The 25,888-nt window shown below is 44.3% G+C and overlaps 1 protein-coding gene across 2 annotated transcripts in view; it reads right to left on the bottom strand.

Moving 5' to 3' along the window:
* Positions 1-25,888, bottom strand: part of DGKG (diacylglycerol kinase gamma) — a 248,355-nt gene that overhangs the window by 139,163 nt on the left and 83,304 nt on the right. Inside the window, exons 4-9 of one of the 2 annotated variants that reach the window (XM_049880842.1) lie at positions 21,731-21,896; positions 21,113-21,175; positions 13,623-13,793; positions 9,850-9,899; positions 5,637-5,711; positions 4,590-4,712 (exon numbers count right to left, since the gene is read on the bottom strand). In XM_049880842.1, coding sequence (XP_049736799.1) covers positions 4,590-4,712; positions 5,637-5,711; positions 9,850-9,899; positions 13,623-13,793; positions 21,113-21,175; positions 21,731-21,896 — 648 coding nt within the window. The remainder of the gene's footprint in view (positions 1-4,589; positions 4,713-5,636; positions 5,712-9,849; positions 9,900-13,622; positions 13,794-21,112; positions 21,176-21,730; positions 21,897-25,888) is intronic. The other variant, XM_049880850.1, reaches the window with a different exon arrangement.

Genomic DNA, 25,888 nt, shown 5'->3' with positions numbered 1-25,888 from the left:
GGCTTTCTTCATTCTCCTTTGCTCCAGATGGGATGGGACCAATAAATGCACTTAGATGATCACTTGATAGCTTTTAAGACCCCACACACTACTCACAAAAGTAGGATGTAGAATATTTCTTTTATGAACTGTGTTATGCCAATTGACCTAGATGTTCCCTGAGACCATGGTCCCCACCCCTCAGGCCCAGTAACTTGGTCCTTCAAGGTGTTTGGATGTGTCTAGGAAGCTTCTATGACTTTGCCTTGGTCAAGTTGTACTAACTTCCCCTACATTGTGTGTTGTCTTTCCCTTCACCAAAGGTAACACTTGTCTCTCTAGTTAGTGACCTTCCCTTCCCACCCCTCCTCTCCCTAGTGACCATCAAAGATTATTTTTTTCTGTATGTAAACATTATCTGAGTTTTTATGATAGTAGTTTCATAGAATACTTGTCCTTTTGTGAGGGACTTATTTCACTTAGCATAATGCCCTACAAATTCATCCATGTTGTGAGCTGTTTCACAGATTCATCATTGTTCTTTATCGTTGCACAGTATTTCATTGTGTATCATAATTTGTTTATCCATTCATCTGTTGATGGGCACTTAGTTTGTTTCCATCTTTTTGCTATTGTGAATAATGCTGTAATGAACATGGGTGTGCATGTGTCTATTTGTGTCACAGCTCTTATTTCTCTAGGATACATTCCTTAGAGTGGGATTAGTGGATTGTATGGTATTTCTATTTCTAGCTTTTTAAGGAAGTGCCACATAATTTTCCATAGTAGTTGTACCATTTTACATTCCCACCATCAGAGCATAAGAGTTCCAATCTCCCTGCAACCTCTCCAACGTTTTGTTTGTTTGTTTTTACTAGTGGATCTACTTGTATCCACAATCAACACCCATTGAAACAACAGTCAAGAAGTCAAAAGACACATTGCATTGGGCAAATCTGCTGCAAAAGACCTCTTTAAAGTGTTGAAAAGCAAAGATGTGACCTTGAAGACTAAGGTGCACCTGACCCAAGCCTTGGCATTTTCGATTGCATAATACGCATGTGAAAGCTGGACAATGAACAAGGAAGACCAAAAAAGAATTGATGCCTTTGAGTTGTGGTGTTAGCAAAGAATATTGAATACACCATGGACTGCCAAGAGAACAAACAAATCTGTCTTGGAAGAAGTACAGCCAGAATGCTCCTTAGAAGCAAGGATGGGGAGACTATGTCTTACATACTTTGGACATGTTATCAGGAGGAATCAGTCCCTGGAGAAGCACATCATCCTTGGTAAAGCAGAGGGTCATTGAAAAAAAGGAAGACCCTCAACGAGATGAATTGACACGGTGGCTGAAACAATGGGCTCAAGCATAATGATGGTGAGCATGGTGCAGGACCAGGCGGTGTTTCATTCTGTAGTACACAGGATCACTATGAGTCGGAACTGACTCAACAGCACCTAACAACAACAGTGCCAGAGATGTCAGGGTGAGATGGTATCTCATTGTAGTTTTGATTTGCATTTTGCTAATGGCTAGTGATCTTGAGCATTTCCTCATGTGTTTGTTAGCCGCCTGAATGTCTTCTTTGGTGAAGTGCCTGTTCTTATCCTTTGATCATTTTTTAATTGGATTATTTGTTTTTCTGTTGTTGAGGTGTTGAAGTATTTTATAGATTTTAGAGATTAGACCTTTGTCAGCTATGTCGCAGCCAAAGTTTTTTTTCCCAGTCTGTAGGTTCTCTTTTCACTCTTTTGATGAAGTCTTTTGATGAGCATAAGTGTTTAATTTTTATGAGCTCCCAGTTATCTAGTTTATCATGTGGTGTTTGTGCATTGTTAGTTATGGTTTGTAGTCTGTTTATGCCATGTATTAGGGTCCCTAGCAGTATCCCTATTTTTCCTTCCATGACCTTTTTCGTTTTAGGTTTTATATTTAGGTCTTTGATCCATTTTGAATTTCCTCAAGTGATTTTTGCAAGAATTAAGTGAAATACTGTCAGTAAAGCTCCGAATCCAGTATTTGGCATGTTGCAAACATGTTCTTACTTGGTGGCAAATACTGGGAACACAAAAATAACCAAAGAGTGTTTTCTCACATGTAAGGAATTTGAGTTGCTCCTATCCTAGAAATGAAGACATGGAGACTCAGGAAGTTATGTAAATAGTTAACCCTCCCTCCCCCAAACTAGGGTTTTCCTTTAGGGTCTTAGACTTGAAGGGCAATTACAGCACTCTTCAGAAGACCCAGCTTCTTCATGTAGCCCAAAAGACGGTCATGTTTTCTGAAAATACCTCTATTAGCAAAGGGAACCAGTTGGCTGACACCCCCTTTCATGGCTACTGTTGTCATAGACACAGGATGAGAAGCACGTGCATCTTGGCTTGGGATAAGGTGACATGTCTGCTTGGGTTATAGCACCATCATGTGGCTTTTTCATTTCTGCACATTGGAGGCTGCAGAACGTGGAAGTCATGCCCTTCCTTATGTGTGCTGGGTTTCATGTCACTGCTAGAATTTCACCCAGAGACAGACTGCTTCCTGCGTTTGCCATTCAGAGATCCCCAGACTTTCAGTGGCCGAACACAGGTTTTGAAAAAGCAAGCTAGTAATAGAACTTTTAAGCCCATACTGTGTGGGCTCTCCCAGACTCCCCTTCTTATAGGCAGCTTCTCTGGGGTCCTATGCGTTGATTTCCCACTTCTTGGACAGGAAAAATATTAAATGTTAAAAATGTACACTTTAGTACATACTTAAAACAAATGTACACAACTTTTGATTAATTAAAACTAAACTCGCATTTGATTTTTGTTTGCAGCTTTCTTGACGTGAACTATGGCTTGCTACGAGGCTGAGTTGGCATTTGGGGGGCACACTTGGGAGAATGTTGAAGAAATAGCCTCGCTCTCCCACCTCCAGCTGTAGAAGAGTAGATCCCTCCATGCAAAGAGTTGGTGGCACTTTGGACCTCAGTAGGGAAAGTACAAATTGGGTCCTTGTTCCATCTCTACTTGCGTGTTTCAGAGAAAGGACAGGTATGCTCGAATGACACCCAAGCAGAACTTGTATCTTTGATCCAAGTATAATCTTGAATGAGTATTGTTAGCAAAAATGTTATCTTATTTACCTTTGCACCCCCAGATCTGAGCCTTTGTGGATACATAGTAGCTTCTTGGTAAGGGATCATTGAAGGAGGGGTCTGATGTTACCAAAGATGGAGGCTCGCCTCTGCTACAAACTGGCATGCACCCTTGGGCTCCTTACCTCTCTGGGCCTCAGTTTGTAAAACAGGAGGTAGACTAGAGCTTCACAAAGGTCTTTTCCAGCTTTGACTTTCTAAGGAGCTAAGTAACCAGAAGGGAGTCGTGCAGGTTCCTTGATTTCTACTCATCACTTAGAAGGAGCTGAGCATGCCAGCAGATGACTGCAGAATCCTTAGTTCTTGAGTGTTGTTGGAATTGAAGGCTCAGCTTTAACCCTGAACCACAGAACTGTCAGATGGAGACACTATGGGAAATGGGCAACGACAGTCAGGTAGAGGCCAGTCCAGCTGCCCTGCCTGTTCTTCCTCTCTGTGGCATTTCAGTAATCTCAGAAACCCATGAGGCTGTCCTGGTAAATGCTTCACATCACCATTTGTGCTTTTAGTGCTAATCTTCCTATCTCAAGTACGGAAGTTAGTTCGCTTGGTAAATAAGCAGAAAATGCAGTGTCTGACTAGGTCAGATGCTAGGCATTATATGAGCACTGATTTCAAGTTAAGCTTTACATGTGTCCCCTCTCTGATCAAATGGGTAGATTTCCCTAACACGTTCGGAACTTTCCTTTGGGCCTTTGGTCAAGCCGCAAACACTCTCTTCTACCATCTTCTACCAGGCATCCTTGACAGCCAGATCAAACATCCTCCTAGGATCCCTCCATCTGATCTTTATTCTCAAGAGTGAGATATCAAAATCACACACATCCTTCAGGGCCAGGTTGACACCCTCGAAGGTTCCTTCCTGCTGGGCTTCACTCCCAAGCGTGGAGTGTTAGAAAGTGTAGCATCTTGGGAGTCAGGTACAAATCCTGGCTCCTCCTTTTGCTCTTTATGCATAGAACCTCAGTTTCCCATCTGTATAAACTGGGGTAAAAATACCTACCTATCTGGTGGTTTTGATTGTCAAACAAGATACCATTCATGAAAGTCTCCCACAAAAGACTAATCTTCCTTCCTCCTTTCCTTCTTTCACCAACTCTCTTAGCATTTTTAAACCTAACTTGTGGGAAAGATAGAATTCTTCCTTGAAGTTTTTTGCCCTTTGCTGGTCAAATATAAGCTTCTTGAGGGCAAATCCTGAATCTCTGTGTCCCTTTATAACACTTATAACAGTAACTTTTCTTTAGTAATAATTTAGTAAATGTCTATTGAATGAATGAGTATATTTCAGACACCAAAAGGCGGTAAGCAATGACAAGAGAGGGGACTTTCCAGCTGGCCTAGAGTACGTGGTGTCTCCATTGGGAAGTCCAGGGTAGAAGCCAAGGCTATGTGTAGATATTGACTTCCACATGGAGCCTGAAGTACCTGTAAGGCAAGAGATCTCTGAACTCAAACTCACTGACTTACAGAGTCATCCATCCCCAGGAGGACCAGCAATGGGATGGTGGTCATTCCTCCGTGGACCCATTCCTTTAGAGACACAAAGCCGTCCTGGTCATAGTCCATCCCTTGCAACATCTCCTTCAAGATCTGTGGAATCCAAAGAGCAACAACTGTCTCTTTTCATCTTTGAATTTTCTGTCCCCCTCTGCCCTCTCTTTGTCTTTCATCCTGAATTATGTGTTTTGTGTTTTGCACCTTTCTCCTCTGATTCTGAGTGAACGAGAGTCAACAAGAACAATAGGGGAGCAGACTAGGATTCAGGAAGCCAACATTCTGGGTGTGGCTGTGCCTCAACCTGACTGTGTGGCCTTGGGGAAGCCATCCCAATTCTTTGGGTTCTGGTTTGCTCATCTGTAAAATGGAAATGATACTGCTATGTTTGCAGTATTGAAGTCAGGATTAGAGAAAATGTACATAAAATTTCTAATACAATGCCCTATACCTAGGAGCCCTAATATGTAATTATTATTATTACCATATTTTTATGCAAATAACACGCTGCTTGTACATTAGTTTGCCAACTGTTCCTTCCTCCCTTGAGGTATTTTTGTAAGCACTGCTATGCCAATTTTTTTTTTTTTTACATATTGCTGTAAAAAATTAGCATAGCATGCTTAGGAAAATACCTCACGGGAGGCAGGTGGAGGGAGGGCATGGCTGGCAAACAAATGTAGAAGTCATGCATTATCTGTGTAAAAATACAGTACTAGTATTATCTGGTTATTTCTATCTTTAAATTCTCTGACCTATAAATTCCTGTTATAAAAATTTAGCTCTGGAAAAAAAGTTAGGGGAATTAATAGTTCAATTATGCCTACACTCTTCCTGCTGCCTGCAATTTTTCCTATCCAAGAAGTGGGCGGTCAAGGCATAAGACCCCAGAGAAGCTGCCTGTAGGAAGATAGGTCTGGGAAAGCCTGCACAGTAAATGCTGGCATTCAAGTCCAGAAGACGTCCCAACCTCATGTTGGTTGCTCACTTGGAAGTCACCCCATGCTTATGGACACTTACAGGTCTTAGCTCCGTGGGATCCCATTCCAGGTACTGGGCAATGTGCAGCATTTGGTTGACAATGCGATCCATCTCCTGGAAAACAACAGGGAGAGAAACCAACTGAAGGTGTGTTTTTGAGAACAAGACTCAAAATCAAACCCAACGGGAACACAAGCAGGGCTGAGCGAGAAGCAGATGGTGCCATACATCATCGTTTCACTAGGAGTTCACCATTTGTTCCCATGCACTTTGCTTCTGCCTTGACTACAAAGCTTAGTGGAGAGAGGTGCTCACAAGAAGCATGGACAAGCCAGAGTTATATGGAAAGCCCACTGAACAATGACCTCCTTGCCCTTATTCTGTCCCTGGACTTCGAGAATATAGAAAGAAGACTCCTGGTTTCTCTTTCACTGTGTTTGTAGTACTCACAAATACTTACAAACCAAGGCAGGCCTCTCCTCCCCCTTCATATCAGTCCTCATCCCCACAGCTTTAGCAACATGGGATCTATTTATACCCCTTGGGTGCCAGTTTCAGCTGGATGAAGGGCTGCTGTATTGGTCCTAGCTCAGGCACTATGATTCAGATTTATTTTGGCATCTTACCTATTTCCTTTGTCCTATGGTCCAACCCTGGGCCCAGGACTCCACGAGTAGGAAATTTGTGAGGAGTATATTTGCCTGATGAGAGCCTTTGGTACCAAGGCCAGGCTCCATATAAAACCTCGTAGAATTGACGGATGCTAACATGTCAGCACATGGAGAGCCCCACTGAAACATGTCTGGGTCTGGGCTTAGAAGGCATTTAGTGTCGAAGTGAGCATCTCTTGGGTACCATCTAAGATGTTTATAGTAAGGATGTTTTGGTAACACATTGGTGGACTAAAGATAGGCTTAAAATTGTTACCTCCACCAGGTTGAGTGTTGGGTCAAAACAAGCAAGGTAAAAGCCAACAGAGTAAAAACAAAAATTATTTCATTTAAATTAAAAAATAATCCACTGCAAAATTGCAGGATGGAGCAATAGATGGGGAGAAGGACGTAGGGAGAAAGGTAGGGACAGGGCTTGGCACTTGGCAGAAGTTCCAATGCAAAAATAGCTGGGGAACTTCATTGGGTCTACGATTCAATGAGAAAGCAATGTGATTCAGGAGCCAAGAATTAGACTCGGCCCAGGGCTGTGTAAATACAGGCAGAGTGGGCAGATTTTAGGGAGAACCAATTCTCCTGATGTCTACCCTTGTCATTTGAATGCTTAAAGAGTCATGGAGCAATGGGTTCAGTTCTGTGCCATATTTTAAGAAGGGCATTGACAAACTGGAGCTTGTCCAGAGTCCATATTTAAGTCAAGCCTTATGAGAAACAGTGCAGGAACTGAGAAGTTTTAGCAGGGAGAAGATTTTAGGGGACATGGGACAGCACCTTTAAATATCTGATTGCCTATTGTGTAGAACTGGTTTTCAACTTGTCCTGATCAACAACAGAGGGGAGAACTACGCCGATGGATGGAGGGAAGGGAGGAGTTGAGTGTTGGCCTACCTATTTTGGTCGCTCTACCGGTTTTGGGAAGAGAGAGAGAACAGCAAAAGCAGGTTTTGTGTTGAAAATCACGCTGGCAGACCGAAGGGGCCTGAATGCAGGAAGGAAGCACTTTCTAACAGTTATCCACAGCAGCGGAATGGCTGTCTTAAGGTAGTGATGAGCTAACCCTGGCAACATTCAAAAAAGAGACTGGGAGTCTATTTGCTGGGGATTCCGGGTGGAAGTTAAATCTGATAACTCTTGTGAGCCTCGCTTCAGTCCACCAACCTCACCTTTAAAATATATCCAGAATTTAACCACTTCTTACCACTTCCAGTGCTTCTACTCTGGCGCAAGTTACCATCACATGTTGCCTTGATCGTTTCAAAAGCCTCCTGACTGGTTTCCCTGCTCACATTCCTACAGTCTATTCTCAACACAAGTTAAGTTGACTGCGCCACTCCTCTGCTCAAAATCTCCAAAGGTTCCCCATCTCTCCAGAGTAAAAGGCAAACCCTTTCAATCACCTTACAGGCCTGATATGCTCTGCAAACTGCCCTGCGCCATTACTTCTCTGATCTCATAGCCATCACTCACTCTGATTGCGTCTGTTCGGTCATTCCACCAGTCCCCCTGGCCTCCTAGTCAATCCTCCAACATACCTGCAGCCCTCAGGACCTTTGCACTGGCTGTTCCCTCTGCCTGGAAGGCTTTCCCCTAGATAACCCCAAGACTCACTCCTTCGCCTCCTTCAAGTCTCAGTTGAGATGTGAATTCCTCAGGGCACCCTTCATTGACTACCCTATGATAACACTGCAGCTCCCTCCAACACTTCCTTTTCCTCCTTTAGCATCCTCCTCAGCAGACGTCTCTACCTTGCACACATTTACTTACGTATGTTACCATGTCTGTGCTTGCGCTAGAAGGAAAGCTTCATGAGGGTGTGGGTTTCTGCCAGTGGCTTCACTGATGTATCCCCAGTGCTTAGAATAGTGCCTGACAGCACAGTCATGGTAGCTCCATAGACACAGCCAAACTCCCTGAGGGACCAAATTGCTGGGCTGAGGGCTGTGGGGACCATGATCTTGGGGGAATATCTAGCTCAATTGGCATAACATCATTTATAAAGAATATGTTCTACATTCTACTTTGGTGAGTAGCGCTTGGGGTCTTAAAAGCCTGCGAGTGGCCATCTAGGACACTCCACTGGTCTCACCCCTTCAGGAGCAAGGAAGAATGAAGAAAACTAAAGATACAAGGGAAAGATTAGTCCAAAGGGCTAATGGACCACATCTACCACGGCCTGCACCAGACTGAGTCCAGTACAACTAGATGGTGCCCAGCTACCACCACTGACTGCTCTGACAGGGATCACAATAGAGCGTATCAGACAAAGCTGGAGAAAAATGTAGAACATAATTCTAACTCAAAAAGAAAGACCAGACTTGCTGGCCTGACAGAGACTGGAGAAACCCTTAGAGTATGGCCCCAGGACACTCTATTTGCTCAGTAATGAGGTCACTCCTGAGGTTCACCCTTCAGCCAAAGATTGAACAGGCCCATAAAACAAAACAAGGCTAAAGGGGCACACCAGCTCGGGGCAGGGACTGGAAGGCAGGAGGGAACAGGAAAGCTGGTAACAGGGAACCCAGGGTTGAGAAGGAAGAGTGTTGACATGTCATGGGGTTGTTCACCAATGTCATAGAACAATGTGTGTAGTAACTGTTTGATAAGAAACTAGTTTGTTCTGTAAAACTTCATCTAAAGTACAATAAAATAATAAAAAAAAAAAAGGAATAGTGCTTGACATACGGTAAAAAAAAATATATATATATATATGGTAGACAATAAATATGTGTTGACCAAATGCTTGAAAGTCTAGGATTCTCTGGTTGTCCCCTAGCATGACCCAACCCACAGTTTTGCAGTGTGGTGGTAGAATTTCCACAGAGGCGCCCTGCCCTTTAGAGGGCCTTGGGATGGTCCAGTTCATCTAGTGGGTTTGTTCCCTTTCTTCCTTCCTTCTATTCTGACTCAGCCCCATCCACCTTGACCTCAGAGCTTTCCCATTGATAGATCCCATCTCCAACATGGCCAGCCATGAGTCAGAGCCTGTCTGATCCTATTTTTTTTCCTCTCTGCCTTCTTCCTTTTCCATCTTTCTTCATACTCCATGATCCTGACCTATCCTGCCTCTTCCTGAGGAGCAGTGGAGTCTCAAGGCTTTCCCAGGGGCAATGGAATTAAGTGCTCAGAGAAGACTTACCAGACACCCAGTGCTAGTGCCCTGAGCTATGAGAGGAAGCCAAGAGTGACGCCAAAGCATTTTAGCAGTAACCTTCTTTCTCTTGCCCTGGTCTTGCTGCTTCCCTATCCGCCTCCCCTCTACCCTCAGGCTCCAGCAGGAAACTGCAGACAAGTTCTGAACAGATTGTGAAGGTAAACTAGGTGAAATGCTAAAGCATCTCCCCATTCTGACATTTTAAGACCCCAGGCTTCTGGAACAAAAAGGCAAGTTAGAGTTGACTCTCCTCAAGGCTGGGTCTTCGGAAGTAGAAGGTGAGAAATTTATTCAGATTTCTGCAGCCCTTATTGGGACGTTTCTATTCCTGTAAAGATGGAACTGAGAGTTTTCAGATTCTTCCTCCACCTGCTTCCCGCTCACCCCGCCTCTCTTAGATCCAGGAGGGATATTTGGAAAGAAAGCTTACCGCTTGGTCCAGGAGACCGTTCTCGTCCGAATCATAGAGACGGAACATGACTGCAAGAAACAGAGGAAGTGAGGCCTGAGGGGTCTTCCAGGAACCGCGACAGGCTGAGGTTTTGATGCTGCCAAGCACATAGATCAGTTCTGGCCACTAGTTCACCCACCCTCCAAGGTTCAGAGTCTGACTTCCTTACAGAGGGGGTGGGAAGAAAGAGAAGCAAGCCATCTGGCTCCCAGGACTGTCTAAGCAATGACTGTGGCTGATGAGATCCAGGCCTCGAGTGTGAATTCCTGTACAGAACTCACACCTCTCAGGGTCACTGGGCCACACTCAAAGCAAACGCCCATGGGTGGGGGCAGAGGCACCAGAAACGCACATGGGTCACTGCCTCTGCTGCACGTGGAAGGAGCACAGGCTGTGAAGTCAGGCAGACCTGGGTTCAAAGCCCGGCCCTCCCTGACCACCCCTGGGTGTCAAACGAGCCATTTAACTTTAGACTCAGTTTCCTCATCTGTAAAATGGAGATTATAATAGTTTCCTTCTCTTTGGGTTGTTATGAGAACTAACATGTAAATCATACGCCATGCCTGCAGTGATTGGAATGTAGAAAGCACTCAATGTGTATAAATAGCATTTAATATGCACCAGGTGCTCTTTTAAGTACTTTATTGTTATTACTGATTTAGTCCTCAATAATGCTATGTGATAGTTACTATCATAACCAAAACCAAAAAACCAAACCCGTTGCTTTCGAGTCAATTCCCAATCTCAGTGACTCTATGGGACAGAGTAGACCTGCCCCATTGGGTTTCCAAGCAGCGGTTGGTGGATTTGAACTGCTGACCTTTTGGTTAGCAGCCAATCTCTTAACCACTAGCTCCTAGTTACTATCAAAGGAGCTTTTATATCTCCTTTTATAAAATTTTTTTTTTGACATTTTTTTTTTATAAAATGTCGATACGCTCTTCAGAACTTGCTCTACCACGTTCTAGATGCAGGAAAGTAGTGTAGGATAAAGAAAGTCTGGGAGAGAAATTGGGGCAAAGGATTAAATGTTCACTTAAGGGACCTGGAAACCTGCATTTTGTTCAACTAAAAGGTAGAGATCCTGTCGGTGGTCTCAGCAGTGAGCAGGGAGGGAAGCAGAGCTAAACATTTCTTTGTTTTTCTCCTATCTTTTGAAACCCTTCATCAGGCCCGTACTCTCTGTGGAGACACCTGGTGGATCCTTTCCTAATACAACCCCTGCGGGTCTCTCAGCCCATACCCAAATGATCATGCTACTCTGGCTAAGCTGCCCTTGTGTCCTCGTTTCTTTCTAAATGTTTTAATGTTTCTGTACCTTGTATTTGTCCAGTGGTATACTCCTGGTTGGAGTATAAGTTCTTTAAAAGGAGGGTCATGGTCTTTTGACTTTTCTTGACTCTGCAGAATGTCTAGGTCAGAGGCCCTAACAGACTAGAGCATTGCTCTAGGATGCTGGGTCTAGGCAACTCTGCGACACTGAGCTCTCTTTGGTCCACAGAGGCACCCTGCCCTTCAGATGGCCTTGGGATGGTCCAGTTCATCTAGTGGGCTTGTTCCCTTCCTTCCTTGAATGAGGAGCAGAACTAGAAAGGCCTAGGTCACCATCCTATGTTTTAGCAGCAAGACCTTGGGCAAGCCATTTAATCTTTCTGAGTTTCTGTTTCTTTCCATGTAAAATGAGAATAATCACATCACCCTTCTAGGACTGTTGTGAGGTTAAAATGAAGTAATGCGTGCAAAGTGCTCAGTATATATGAGGTGTTCATTCATGGAACCTATCATTGTTATTGCATGGGCAACAGGTGGGATTTTAGACCATTCTTGGCCAAAAGGTACATGTTTGGTTTTGAAGGAGAAGATCCTAACTTGTTTTCAATTGTTAAAACTAGGGCAGGATTTGGATTGATTTGGCTGGATAAAAAACTAACCAAAATGAAAACTCTACAGGTCACACAACCAAGTTTCTGTAACAAAAAATTGCAAGGGGAAAAAAAAAAGAATTAAGCAAAAGATGGAGGGGTAACTAATAGATTAAAAGAAACTGAAGAGCCCTAATAACTACTGACAATGTATGGACCTTACTTGGATCCTGATTCAAACAATTAAAAAATACATAAGATAATTGGGAAAATGTGGATACTAATTGAGTATTTGATAATAGTAAGCAATCATGTTTTTAGATGTGATAATAAGGCTGTGGTTATATTTAAGACAAAGAGTCTGTGTATTTTAGGGATATATACTAAAATATTTACAGAGTAAATTATATGATGCCTGGATTTTGCTTTCAAGTAATCTGGGGCAGAGGGGATGGGTGGGGGTATAAATAAAACAAGATTGGCCATGAGTTGATAATTGTTGAAGCCAGGTGATGGTACACGGAATTTCATTATACCGTTTATTTTATGTTCAAAATTTTCTATAATAAAAAGTAAAAAAAAAAAAAAATTCTTTTTATTGCCATAACAAGACTGAGTCTGAGACTCACTGATGTGAACAATTTACCACACTTTCTCTCTGGAAGTTATTAACAAATATGATGCCTAAAACTCAAATTGTGGCTAAATGTTGGAAATAATTTGAGATTTCAGTTTTAACATGAGCCAGAAGAAACAGAAGTTCGCTACATTTCTACCAAATCAGCACTAAAGTCTTACAGTTGTTAACACCTGAAATCTATGAGCGAAGCTTTAAGCTCAGCTATTGAGTGAAGGGTTTCATTCTGTTTTGGGCAAGAGTTAACCTTTGCCTGCCCTTCCTTGTTAATGTTTATGTTTTGTTCACTGGTCCTATTATTTACGAGAACTTTGCCTTTGCCATAATGTATATGTTTTTAAGTTCCCAAGAGAAGCAAAGACAGTACATCTTGTTTAAAAAGGCTGTGTCATCTCCTGTTTTAACAAGTTTGCCTGTAGGCTGACAGAGGCCAGCTAACCCATGCCTGGAGGGAGCCATCTACAAGACTGCTGGCTGTTTCAGTGGCTGTAGACGCTCCTTTCCATCATCAGCTATTGCTTTTTCCCTGAAGACGTGTTTTTGAAACCAGTTTTAGTAGTGCCGTGAGACCAAGCTCAGTTCCCTCAATGAAGCAACTAGTCTTCTCTCTCTAGAGGTTGAAGATCTTGGAGTGTGGGCAGGGTGGAAAAACAATGTGGAGGTTAACCAGGTCTCAAGAAAAACTAATTCCTCATAGTTAAAGATTTGCTTGGGCAGGAGCCCTGGTGGCACAGTGGTTAAGAGCTCAGCTGCTAACCAAAAGGCTGGCAATTTGAATCCACCAGCCTTTCCTTGAAAACCCTATGGGGCACTTCTACTCTGTCCTATAGGGTTGCTATGAACAGAATTAACTCTACAGCAACAGGTTTTTGTTTCTTGGTCGGGCATGGACAGAGGTTGAATATGTTTCTTCGGAAAATTTACTGAGAGGAGGCAACAACTCTTTGATTGGAGGCTTCCAGGAAGTCCTGTCAGCAAAGGTAGGGAGTCTTGACCACTTGCAGAGACCCAAGGGGCTCTCAGTGCCAAGGCGTCAGAGGTCTTGCCGATACTACGCACAGCTGGAACCGTGTCCCAGGGTGGATTCTAGGAAATGTTACCACATCACTGCTGGTGACAGAACTGGAAAATCTCCCCCAAGGAGTCCTACCCATGACGCCAGACCAGTCTACAGGATGTTTAGGAATGGTGGACATGACTCTGGGTCTTCCTGTAGAAAAATACTGAAGCCCCTTGACAGGGCAAGAGCTTACATTCGAGCTTATCCTGAGGCCTCCCGGTCTCCAGCAGGGACAGATAACACACGACATCCTTCAGGTACACTATGGGGGATTGTGAGCCTGGAGGCTGAGCAGCTGGTACTCCCAGTGGGGTCGTGGCCATTGGGTCTTTCGTTGGGACTTGCTTCTCGGTCATCTTTGATTCTGCCATAGACAAAAGGACAGCATCCAAGGACGTGTGATGTTTAGCAAACATTAAACCTCCTTTGTTGCCCCATCTTCTTCATGACTAATTATGACAGCTTTAAACCAAAACCAAACTCTCTGCCATTGAGTCAATTGCAACTCATAGCGACCCTATAGAACAGAGTAGGACTGCCCCCATAGAGTTTCCAAGGAGCACCTGGTGGATTCAAGCTGCCAACCTTTTGGTTAGCAGGCGTAACAGTTAACCACTAAGCCACCAGGTTTGGTTACCTCCAAAAAAAACAAAACCCTTTGCCGTTGAGTCAATTCCAACTCATAGCAACCCCATAGGACAAGGCAGAACTGCCCCACAGGGTTTCTAAGGAGTGGCTGGTGGATTCCAACTGCCGACTTTCTGGTTGGTTATCTAGAGATGATCAAATCAATGATTTTAGAAATCCAGTTCATGGAATGCATACTCTCTGAATGGACCCACATATGACCCTTTTAAGAGTTTATTTCCTTGTAGGAAATTCACCTATACTCTGAATTTTCAGAAAGTATGGTAGTGATTTTTGTTTTTTTTTCTTTTTTTTTAGTGATTCTTAGTAATATCAATAGCCAACAGTCAAATGTCATTTGGTCTACTGTTTTTGGGACACATTTAACTTGTAGAAGAAATTTTGGCTGGGGTAATGAGAAATCATAAATGACCAAGAGTTCATGATATACTCTCTCACAACTTCTCAAATACATTTAAAGACAAATAAAAAGATAAACGTTCAAAATAGGAAACTGGAATTGACAATCAACTCATTTCCAGAGATTAGGAAGAATCTTGACTAACCGCAAGCTAATCAATTGAACTTAAAAAAAAATGCAGAAAGTGGCTTATCATGCCACAGACATTGAGTAAGTTTTCCTTTTAAAGTTTTCCTTCTCACAGATAGAAAAACTCTCTAGGTCTTGTCCATACTGCTTGTCCTCTTGTTCAGAAATGTAAGGTCTATCAAACCAAAAAACCAAACCAGTTGCTGTCGAGTTGATTATGACTCATGGTGACCCCATGTGTGCAGAGTAGAACAGTGCTCCACCGGGTTTTCAAGGCTGCGATTTTTCAGAAGCATGTATATCGCCAGGCTTTTCTTCCGAGGTGCCACTGAGTGGGCTCTAACTGGCAACCTTCCATTTAGTGGTTGAGTGCTGAACCGTTTAGGCCACCTAGGGACGCTTACAGGGTCCATACGAACCAAGAAACTGAGCACTTACACTCTCCTTTGTGAATTCTACTTTTTTTGAGGCACTGTGGGTGCTTTCTCTCTTTCCCAGCCTCTTTACCTCTATATCCATCAAAAATAGTCTTTTTTTTTTATTGTGCTTTCGATGAAGGTTTATAGAACAAACTAGTTTCTCATTAAACAATACACATATTGTTTTGTGACATTGGTTCCTAACCCTGCAACATGTCAACACTCTCCCCTTCTTGACCTTGGGTTCCCCGTTACCAGCTTTCCTGTCTCCTCCTGCTCTCTCCTCCTTGCCCCTGGGCTGGTATGTCCCTTTAGTCTCATTTTGTTTCATGGGCCTGTCTAATCTTTGGCTGAAGGGTGAACCTCAGGAATGACTTCAGTACTGATTTAAAAGGGTGTCCAGGGGCCATACTCTCAGGGTCTCTCCAGTCTCTGTCAGGCTAGAAAGTTTGGTCTTTTTTTGTGAGTTAGAATTTTGTTCTACATTTTTCTCCAGCTCTGTCTGGGACCCTCTATCGTGATCCTTGTCAGAGCAGTCGGTGGTTATAGCTGGGCACCATCTAGTTGTACTGGACTCCGTCTGGTGGAGGCTGTGGTAAATGTGGTCCATTAGCCCTTTGGACTGATCTTTCCCTTTGGTTTTCAGAAGAAGTCTCTTAAAATCCAAAAGAAGTGTGAAATTCACAGAAAACAACTAAGCCAGGAGTAAAAGGAAGACTGGCAGCGGAAAATCTAACTTAGGTGTTTTAATACTAACAAGTAACAGAGCTAGAGGCGTGGGCAGAGGTGGGAGGCAGCCCTAAGAGTAACACCTGCCAGGCAAGGTCATGTTACCAGCACGGTCTCTCTTTAGAGTACCAAAGGGCCAAGCAGAGGGAGTGAACATTCTGTCTCAGGCCAGAAGAGCTGTACTTGAGGAAAGCCTGCCAGTCCCTGGGGGTTAGACTATGGATCTGAGAAAGGAGTTAACCATTATACAGACGGACAACGGGCAAGACCAAAGGCCATGACACACTGTTGAAAAAACCGTTGCCGTTGAGCCAATTCCAACTCATAGCGACCCGATAGGACAGAGTAGAACGGCCCCACAGGGTTTCCAAAGAGCTGCTGGTGGATTGGAACTGCCAACCTTTTGGTTATCAGCCATAGCTCTTAACCACTGCACCACCAGGGCTCCACATATGTTGGAATGGGCCCCGTGAAAAGACCAAGGTGGAGCCTGTGAAACAGAGCGGCAGAACCAGGAAAGGAAGCTTCATTCTGCACTCTCAGAGGAACAGGTCTCTGAATGTTATTTCCTGCTGGAATGAGACCTCAGTGGGTTGCCAGAAAATATAACCTCTATTAAACAGGAGCAGAAAGCCTCAGGGGTGAGTAAGCCAAGATGACAATACAGCGGGATGAAGAAAAAACAGGCTGGTGAGACAGAGGAGGACTGTAATGAAACTCCATATGCAACAGAAGCATTAAAAATCCTCCCTGGAGGGAAAATTGGAGCCCCGCCGGGGCAGTAGGTGAGAGCTCGGCTGCTAACCAAGAGGCCAGGAGTTCGAATCCACCGACCACTCCTTGGAAACCCTCTGGGACAGTTCAACTCTGTCCTATAGGGTTGCTATGAGTTGGAATCGACTTGATGACAAAGGTTTTTTTTGGAGGAAAAATTGCGGTAAAACAAGTTAGTGATATAGAAGACACAGGCGAGAAGTCTTTGTACTGGGTATTCCATTTTTCCCCAGGTTACTGCTATCAAAGAAAGAAAGAAACAAACAAAAAAATCAGTTGCTGTCGTCACTTCCAACTCATGGCAACCCTGTGTGTGTCAAGAGTAGAACTGTGCTCCATAGGGTTTTCAAGGCTGTGACTTTTCAGAAGCAGATTGCCAGACCTTTCTTCTGAGGTGCCTCTGGGTAGATTTGAACTGTCAATCTTTTCAGTTAGTAGCCCAGTGCTTAACCATTTGAGCCACCCAGGGACTCCAGTTACTGCTATATCCTCAGATTATTCATCCAATGGGACACTATTACAGTGACTTCTGCTTTAGCTGAAACGGAGTCACAGGGACCAGATTACCCTCCCAACTGAAACAACTAAAAAATTGGACAAAACAACATGAAAAAACAGTTCACAAGACATTGAACATCAGGACCGCCAAACAGTGATCTCTGAGAGACAGGAGACAACTGAGGTGATCCCTGCCTTTGCCACATCTCACTGTCTGAAAAGAGTTTCTAGGCTGCAGAACAGGGAGGCGGAACCCAGCACAAGCCTGTGAGTCTCTTTGAGTTGAGGAGACGGAGGTGGGAGTCCAGGGAGCCCACAGAGGCTAGCTTCACAGAGCAGAGCTGCACAGAGGAGCGAACTCCAGAGACCTTCAAAATATCCCTGCGGAGTAATGAGCAGAGAGTCCCCCTCAAGTATTCAGCTGAAGTATCTATCTCTCCAGCTGAAAAACTCATAAAAACCAAGAGACTGAAGTTCTCACTGTTCATTCCACTCAGTCCTGGGCATTTAGGGAAGGATAAATCCAGCCATGCCTGTGCTGATACTCAGACAATGACAGACTGCTCAGGGCTCTGAGCTGATGTCTGGACTCCATGGAAGCCCCTCTCTGGTGTGATTATGGACACAATCATGTATCCACCTGGTTCTGTAAATGAATAACTTGAAGGGTTGTACTAGATCTGAGCTTGGAGACCCATTTGATAGGTCCTAAACGGGCCATATCAAATGAGAACCTAGTTTCTCCCAGAGGCCTTCTGCTTGGGAAGTAAGAAAAGGCTGGAATTTCCAACAGATGGTCTGATCTCAGGAGACTCCAGGTCTGGACTCTTCCTAGCTGGCAGAGGTCCATCTCTGTGGTGTCAGCCTGGCTCTACCTGCTTGTTTCTGGTGAACAGGTGCATTTAATTAAGACATTTCTGGAAGGTGGCCTTGCAGGAAAAGAGTTTTTTCCTTTATATCTCAAGTCACAAAAGAAGATGAAAAGATGCTACACACCTCCCTGTGCCAACCGACTGCCAGCCTCTCTGTGGTTCCTAAGGCAACCAGATAATTGACCTTTCATGATCTGACCACAAGGGATTGATTTTCTCCATAGAAATGGAGAGCAGTGTATCACAAATCCCTTCTCTAGGAGGAAATCTCTGGAAGTTGCTCTCTCACCTCCAGAACCACATTATCAAAAAACCCATTGCCATCGAGTCAATTCTGACTCATAGTGACCCTACAGGACAGAGTAGAGCTGCCCCACAGGGTTTCCAAGGAGCAGCTGGTAGATTCGAATTGCCGACCTTTTGGTTAGCGGCCGAGCTCTTGACTGCTGCGCCACCAGGGTCCCCCCAGAACCATACAGGTCTTGCAAACAAGCGTAGTAGTCAACTATGTCAATCAACTTTCATTATAATTATTGATTGTCTTTTCTCAAATGTCGCATCACGACAGCATTCCCAGTAAGCCTTTCCTCGGTACTACAGAAACTTCAGTCGCTCTAAAAAACCCTGCCCAGACAATCTGGGGCCTCAGGGAACAAACTATCATTTCCCCAAGGTTCCTCTTGAAGTTCTAGATACATTGACTAAGATAATCTCTGGGTAAAGAATTTTGGGCCAGCCCCTTTGCACTGCTGATTTTCTTGTTGTTGTCATTGCTAGGTGCTGTTGAGTTGGTTCTGACTCATAGGGCCCCTATGTACAACAGAATGAAACACTTCTGGGTCCTGCACCATCCTCACAATTGTTGCTATGCTTGAGCCCACTGTTGCAGCCACTGGGTCAATCCATCTTGTTAAGGGTCTTCTTCTTTTTCTATGATCCTCTACTCTACCAAGTATGATGCCCTTCTCTAGGGACTGGTCCCTCATAATTTTCTTAGTGGGAGTTTAAAATCTCAAAGCTCCCAGTTTCACCTTTTACTTTCTACCATAAGAACGTTTTATGGCAGAACACCCTTCCTCTATTCCACGTGAGATTTAAGACACATTTATGCCTTAAATCCATTTATGACACCAACGGGTCATGGACCTAGCATGGCTGGGTGAGATGCTGGATGAGCCACACTTCTGTAGAGTCTTGTCCTGATGCTGTCAGGACAGCCATCAGGAAGGCACTGATGCTCTTAATCCTTACTTTTTGGAGGTCCATAAGCAGGCCTGGCATTTGTTAACTTAGGGTCCAGAGGTAAATCTCCTTTCCCCAACAGGCTCTGCTTTCCACCCATATTGAAGTTGTGATCTCCCCAGTCTTTTACTTAAGCACTAAAAAATCCTTCTAGCCATCCTTTTTTTCTGTGAGTGAAAAAAAAAGAAATTAGAGCTACATCTAGTGTCTACCTAAAGACACTCTCTCATCTTAGGTTCCTGTTACAATTGGTTCTCCTCCTTCAGTTACATTCCTTCTTTTAGCTATTCTGTTTTATATCCATTTAAAACCATAATAAAGCTCAGCTTTGTTCTGGAGGTAAGTAGTAACTGAATCAATGATTCGTCATGTGATCAGCTGCATTCTTTACCACTGGGCACAGCCCAAGAGTTGGAATTTGCCTCTCATATCTATAAATCTTTCCCAGATAATGATAATTACAAGACACAAGGTCTGACTCTCTGAGTCTTTGTATGTGAAGCATCAGGAGTACCTCGGGAGATACTCTTCTGGAGAAGAGTCCTTTCACAAGAACAGAATATTCAGCTGACACACTTGGATCCTGAGTGTGCAGAAAGGCTCTGAAGGAGATCTCGTCAGACTCTGATGAGTTAAGAATAGAGTGTACTTCTGGAGAGTGATGTGAATAATACTTGCTAATATTTATTATTTGCTATGTTCCAGACATAATTCTAAGCATTTTTCACATATAGTTCACTTAACATTCTGATATTTTTAGTATCCCATTTTACAGATGAGAAAACTGAGGTACAGAGACATTATTCAAACATGCCCAAGATTATAGGGACAGATAATGGTAGAGCTTGGAGTCAAACCCAGACTCTTGAGCAATGTGCTCTATTGTCTAACCCAACTTGGGTTGATAGTGCCCAGGAAATTTGTACTGGATATGAGAACAATGGTCAAAGAGGCAACCTTCACCAGTTTCCTAAAAGCACCTGGCCTTGGCCTTGGGCCTGTCAATGGCACAGAAGAGTGGCTTCTCATTGATAAATATTTCAGGAAGAATCCACATCTGTCATGGCCCAGGAGGGCCCCCTCTTAGCCAGGCACCATGACAGCAGCCCCATCTGGAGTATATTATCTCTTAAAGCCTCAGCTTCTCATGTGTAAAGTAGTGTGATTGAGAAAGTTAGATGAAATATGTAATAAGCAGGTACCTGGCAAATAGTAGGAGCCCTGGTAGTACAGTGGTTAACAGTTCAGCTGCTAATCAAAAATTGGCAGTTCAAATCCACGAGCCGCCCCTTGGAAACCCTATGGGGCAGTTCTATTCTGTCGTGTAGGGTTTCTATGAGTCCGAATCAACTTGAGGGCAATGGGTTTTGGCAACTAGTAGGTCTTGAAAACACTTTTAGCGACTTCCCCCTTGCTCCTCCCACTTATTCAAGCTGGTATACATGTATGTTGTCAGAAGTCAAACAGAGCACACTCTTACCTTCTTGCCCTACCCCTGTCCAGCAATCCACTGGTAGAATCATCTGTTTCTCAGCCCTAGAGCCACCCACCTCTAAACACACACACACTATCTCTCACATAGTCATATACATACTTAAAATCACACTTACATACAAACACACACACATACTCAAACTCACACCCACACTCACCCTCCCCTACCCCTCCATACTTCCTCCTGAGATGGCCCCCCTCTCCGAGCAGGCAGACCTGTTAGAGGTAAACATCTCAAGAGCTGTTCCAAGTCCTGCCCTGCCCCATTTCAGGGAATGCAAAGCAAGAACCTTCACCTAGCCTCAGAGTCCCAGAACATTCTCCTGGCAGGGACCCCAGAGATCAGGGCTCTGGAGGCCTCACAAGGACAAGATCTTCTCAAGGGCTCACAATTAGATGGACACAAAGCTGCTGGTGAGATATTCCCACTTCTCCCTGAGGATGCAGCCCGTTCAACCCTGGCACTCAAAAGACTTACCCGTATCAGGGGCACAGGCCTCGTCTGCTTTGGCAGCATTGTCTGCATTCTGTGTATTGGAATCTGGGGAGCAAAAAGAAGATTTAAAGACCAGCCCATGTCCTCCAGTTTCTTAGGGGGCAGGTAGATCTTCCCATGAGATCTGAGTCACTTGGGTTGTGCCTGTGATTCTGGGATGCTGTCCTATTAAAGATAGCTGTGTCTTCTCCACTCTAGTCCAAGTTCCAGGAAGATGCTGACCATGCCTGGCCCTTCCTCTGATGCTCCCAGGCCAGTCCTAGCCTGGGTACATGAGGTGAATGTGCACCATCATCTATGGACCTTCAGCCTCTGCTGAAGGCTCTCTCCTCGCGGCCAAGTGCCTCCCCTCCCTCCCTCCTACCCTCTGATCCTCAGTGGCAGGGATTATGCCCGTCTGTACTCTTCTTACTGAGAGATTCATCAGACAGGGCCTCCTGTGAAGCCTTGGGAGGAAAAGCATTCTGGTCCTTGGTCTCCATTCCCATCCCTAAAGCAAAGGAAGTTACCATGCTCAGGGGCCCTCTAGGAATGCAGTGTACGCCTGTGGCAAGGGGGTTAGAACTTCCCTTCCATCTTGGGGGAAGCTGGTCTACGTACCTGGGCCATTGACCTCACTGTGGCTGGTCCCCTCCCTTGGGTGGTGAGGGGTCTCCTGTCTGGGCTTCTGGCTGAAGGCTAGGAAGAGGTGCGTGCTCAGTGGCTGAGGAAGGTCCACCTCCAGGTATGCTCTCATGAACAGCTTGAAGACATCGTAGCTAACTGGCTGAGAAGCGACAAAAAGGGAAAGGTCAGTGGAGAAAGGCTAAAGGAACTGAGAGGAGGGAGGGAAGGAAAAGACATCAGGGCGAAGGCAGGTCAGAGGGATGGGGAGGGAAGCAGAAGGACGTGGAGGAAGGGACAGAGCAGGGATGAAAAGGCCAGAGAGGTGACAGAATGACAGGCACAGGGAACAGGCGGCAGGCTTAAGAAAGAGAAAGCACCATGGCTACATGTGAGGGCTTGGCGGGGCACAGACCTAGAGAAGGTTTTTTCAACAAGATATGATGTGGTATAAATTTGGGAAGAAAAGGGGGTGATGGAGCGTGAGCATCGGAGCAGAGATTCTGGCTTCATTCAGGCCCACGTGAGGGTCTTGGCTATAATTAACAGGGACTAGGTCAGTGCCCTGGAGCCCTGGTGGCCCAGTGGTTAAGAGTTCAGCTGCTAACCAAAAGGTCGACAGTTCGAATCCACCAGCTGCTCCTCGGAAGCCCTATGGGGCAGTTCTACTCTGTCCAACAGGGTCACTATGAGTTGGAATCAACTCGACAGCAACGGGTTTGGTTTTTGGTTAGGTGAGTGCCCTGGAGTTTCAGTTAAGATGAAGAAGGATGTAGTTGAAAACATGGCAGAAAGAAATGGCTCTTCTGTGGTATCTTGGTTTTTCTCTTGTCCCCTGTGTGATGTGTTTCTGAGTACCGAGGTTCAGAAAATAGGAAAAGCCTGGAAGAGAAAAGAAACAGGCTCCATTCCTCATTGTGGAAGAAAGACCAATGAAAATCAGCCAATGAAAACCCTATGGGTCACAATGGTCTGATCTGCAACCAATCGTGGGGATGGCACAGTTCCAAGCAGCACTTTGTTTCATTGTGTGTGGGGTTGCCATGAGCTGGGGGTGGACTCAGGGATGGATTACCCAAAAAACAAGGGCTTAATTGTGCTTTCACCACATCCCCAGGTGAAATTGTGCACTACAAATTGGTAAGTAGGTACAATTAAGCCCACGAATACTTTGCTTACTGTAAGCTGGTGCATACTGTGCTTACTGGTTAATCCGCCCCTGGGTTGACTGGACAGCAGCTGACAGCGCCGACTTTCCTCATTGCTTTCATACCTTTGATTTTCCCTGGACAAGCCCCAAGATAACGGGAGAGTATGTGTGTCTGACTCAGCTACTTCTTAAAACATGTCCTTGTGAAGGCTTTAGGCACCAGGAGAAGAGCAGGAAGCCAAGAACAGAAGGCAGGACGAAGGGACATGCCAAAAACAAGAACCTCTCCCTGCTGTGTCTCTGTGGCTTCTGGACCTAGGCTTGGAGCCACCATGCCAGAAAGGGCTGCTACACTAAGCAAACACTCAACAACAACAACAGTTTGCGGTGAGTCATCACTGGCTTGCGCTTTGATGGCATCAGATTTTTCATCAAATCAGCAGATGCTCCTGGAAATCATCAGCGAAAGCACCACTCCAGGATCTGCTGTGCAGGCTTTTGTGAATCATAACAGTCATGAGAATAAAAACCCTTTTGGGGAGCCTAATTAGCTTTTCCTCCAAAATGTTCAGAGCATTTAATCCCTTGTCTCTTCTGAAAGATTTGAAAGCCTTTTGTCATGGATTGAATTGTGTGTCCCTGCAAAATATCTGTCAACTTAGCTGGCCAGGAGTCCCTGTACTGTGTGATTGTTCACTATTTTATGTGATTTCCCTATGTGTTGTAAATCCTAACACTACGATGAAATGAGATGGATTAGTAGCAGTTATATTGATAAGATATACAAGATTAGATAGTGTCTTAAGCCAATCTCTTTTGCGATATAAAAGAGAGAAGTGAGCAGAGAGACATGAGGACCTCATTCCACCAAGAAAGCAGCGCCTGGAGCAGAGCATGTCCTTTGGACCTGAGGTTCCTGCACTGAGATGCTCCCAGAACAAGGGAAGACTGATGACAATGACCTTCCTTCAGAGCCAACAAAGAAAGCCTTCCCCTGGGGCTGACAGCCCAAATTTGGACTTCTGGCCCACTAGATTGTGAGAGAATAAACTTCTCTTTGTTAAAATCATCCACTTGTGGTATTTCTGTTATAGCAGCACTAGATGACTAAGATACCTTCCCAGGATCAGCAGCTGGCTTGCATGCATACAATCAGGATTGGGATATGAAGTCATGGCCCTAAAAACAAGTGAAACTCTCCATCCCATCAGGAGCTCACAAAGCAACTTCAGTCCCAGGCTGGGCTGTGTTGTACATCTTCTTTGCAGAGCGGAGAAAGCCTGATTTGTTTGGACAATGGATAGCGCAGGTTGTTACCAGATTAAAGGATCTCGAAGCAAATGGTAGACTTCCGTTTCTTTTTTTTTTTAATTGTGCTTTTTGTGAAACTTTACAGAGCAAATCAGTTTCTCATTAAATAATTTATACACAAATTGTTTTGTGACACGTTGCCAACCCCATGACGTGTCAACACTCTCCCCTTCTCCACCTCAGGTTCCCTGTTTCCATTTGTCCAGTTTCCCTGTCCCTTCCTGCTTTCCTGTCTTTGCTTTCGGACTGGTGTGCCCGTTTCGTCTCATATACATGATTGAACTAGAAAGCACGTTCCTCACGTGTGTTATTGTTTGCCCTACAGATCTAATCTTTGGCTGACAGGTGAACCTCGGGAGTGACTTCAGTACTGAGTTAAAAGGGTGTCTGGGCACCATACTCTTGGGGTTTCTCCAGTATGGTCTTTTTTTTTTTTTTGGTGAATTTGAGTTTTGTTCTACATTTTTCTCTTGCTCTGTCCAGAACCCTCTATTGTGATCCCTGTCAGAACAAGATAGACTTTCATTTCTTATAGCAGCTGTCCATCTCTGTGCCCCTTCTCTGTTCCTATGTGCCTATATTTCACATTCTTTCTGTCCTTCTACATCTCCTCAGCCTCATCAGCTCAGGATGTCCCTTCCTCACTCATCCTCTTCCCTTCAATCAGGACCCAAGAGCAAAATCTCATCCTCCTACTCTCCAAGCGTGGCCATTGATTCCACCCTCCCTATCTCTGATTGCATGTCTCAGTGTCTGCTTCTTTGCTACCTGCAAGCATGTTCAACATCCATTATTCCATATAAACTGCTGCCCTATGAGCTACTAGTCCATCTTTCTTCCCTTCTCCTTCAAATGTCTCCAAGTGGACCACATTAGCCTCCTCATCTCCTTACTCCCATTCAATTTGGAATCTAGCCCATCACTGCTGAAACGGCTCTCTTGAAGGTCACAAATTCAATCGTTTCTTTTTTAGATGTTCTCATCTTTGACTTCTCTGTCACACTTCATCCTCTCCTTGAAATTCTACCTTCCATGTCATTGTGCTATTTTGGTTCTCTTCCTTCCCTACTTCAATTTGACTGAATATTTGCTGGTGGCATTGTTATTCATTAACTTGTTTCAAAAGACTCTTTTTGTATTGTCTTTTGCTTTGCACTAGTCTAATTGACAAGTGCTGTTTTACAATGTGGTTCTGAATTCCAAAATGTATTTTTCATCTTTTTTGGTTTGTGTTAAATTGGAAACTATTAGAACATAATATTTCTGGAAAAAGACAGTATTCAATGATTGAAAAAAAGAAAGTTCAGTTAAACAGTCTAACTTGTTCAAGATCGAAAACACTGGAGCAGAAAGACCATCAAACAAGATCAGAGTGAGACTCAGGAGATCCAGTGTTGGGGCCCAGATCTACCACATTATTCCCGTCTTTTTTGGAGCTCTGTTTCTTCGTCAGCAAATTGTGAATGCTGGACTAGATCTCAGGTTCTAAACTTCTATTAGCTTCCCCCTTAAACCAGCCCTCTTCCTTACTCCCCAGTTTCTGTTAATGTCAGCAATACCATTATTCTCCCAATATCCCAGGCTCATTTTCAACTCTAGTCATCTGAGACTAGTCCTTGTTCCTTCCTTCTGTCCACTGTTCCTTGATAATGTCTCACATCCACAACTTCTTTTCTCTGTCCATGGCCCCTGCT

This window comes from Elephas maximus, chromosome 1 (genome assembly GCF_024166365.1).
Source record: "Elephas maximus indicus isolate mEleMax1 chromosome 1, mEleMax1 primary haplotype, whole genome shotgun sequence".
Classification (NCBI taxonomy): Eukaryota; Metazoa; Chordata; class Mammalia; order Proboscidea; family Elephantidae; genus Elephas; species Elephas maximus.
Note: the sequence above shows the minus strand (reverse complement) of the source record. Positions and strands in the feature narration are given on the sequence as shown.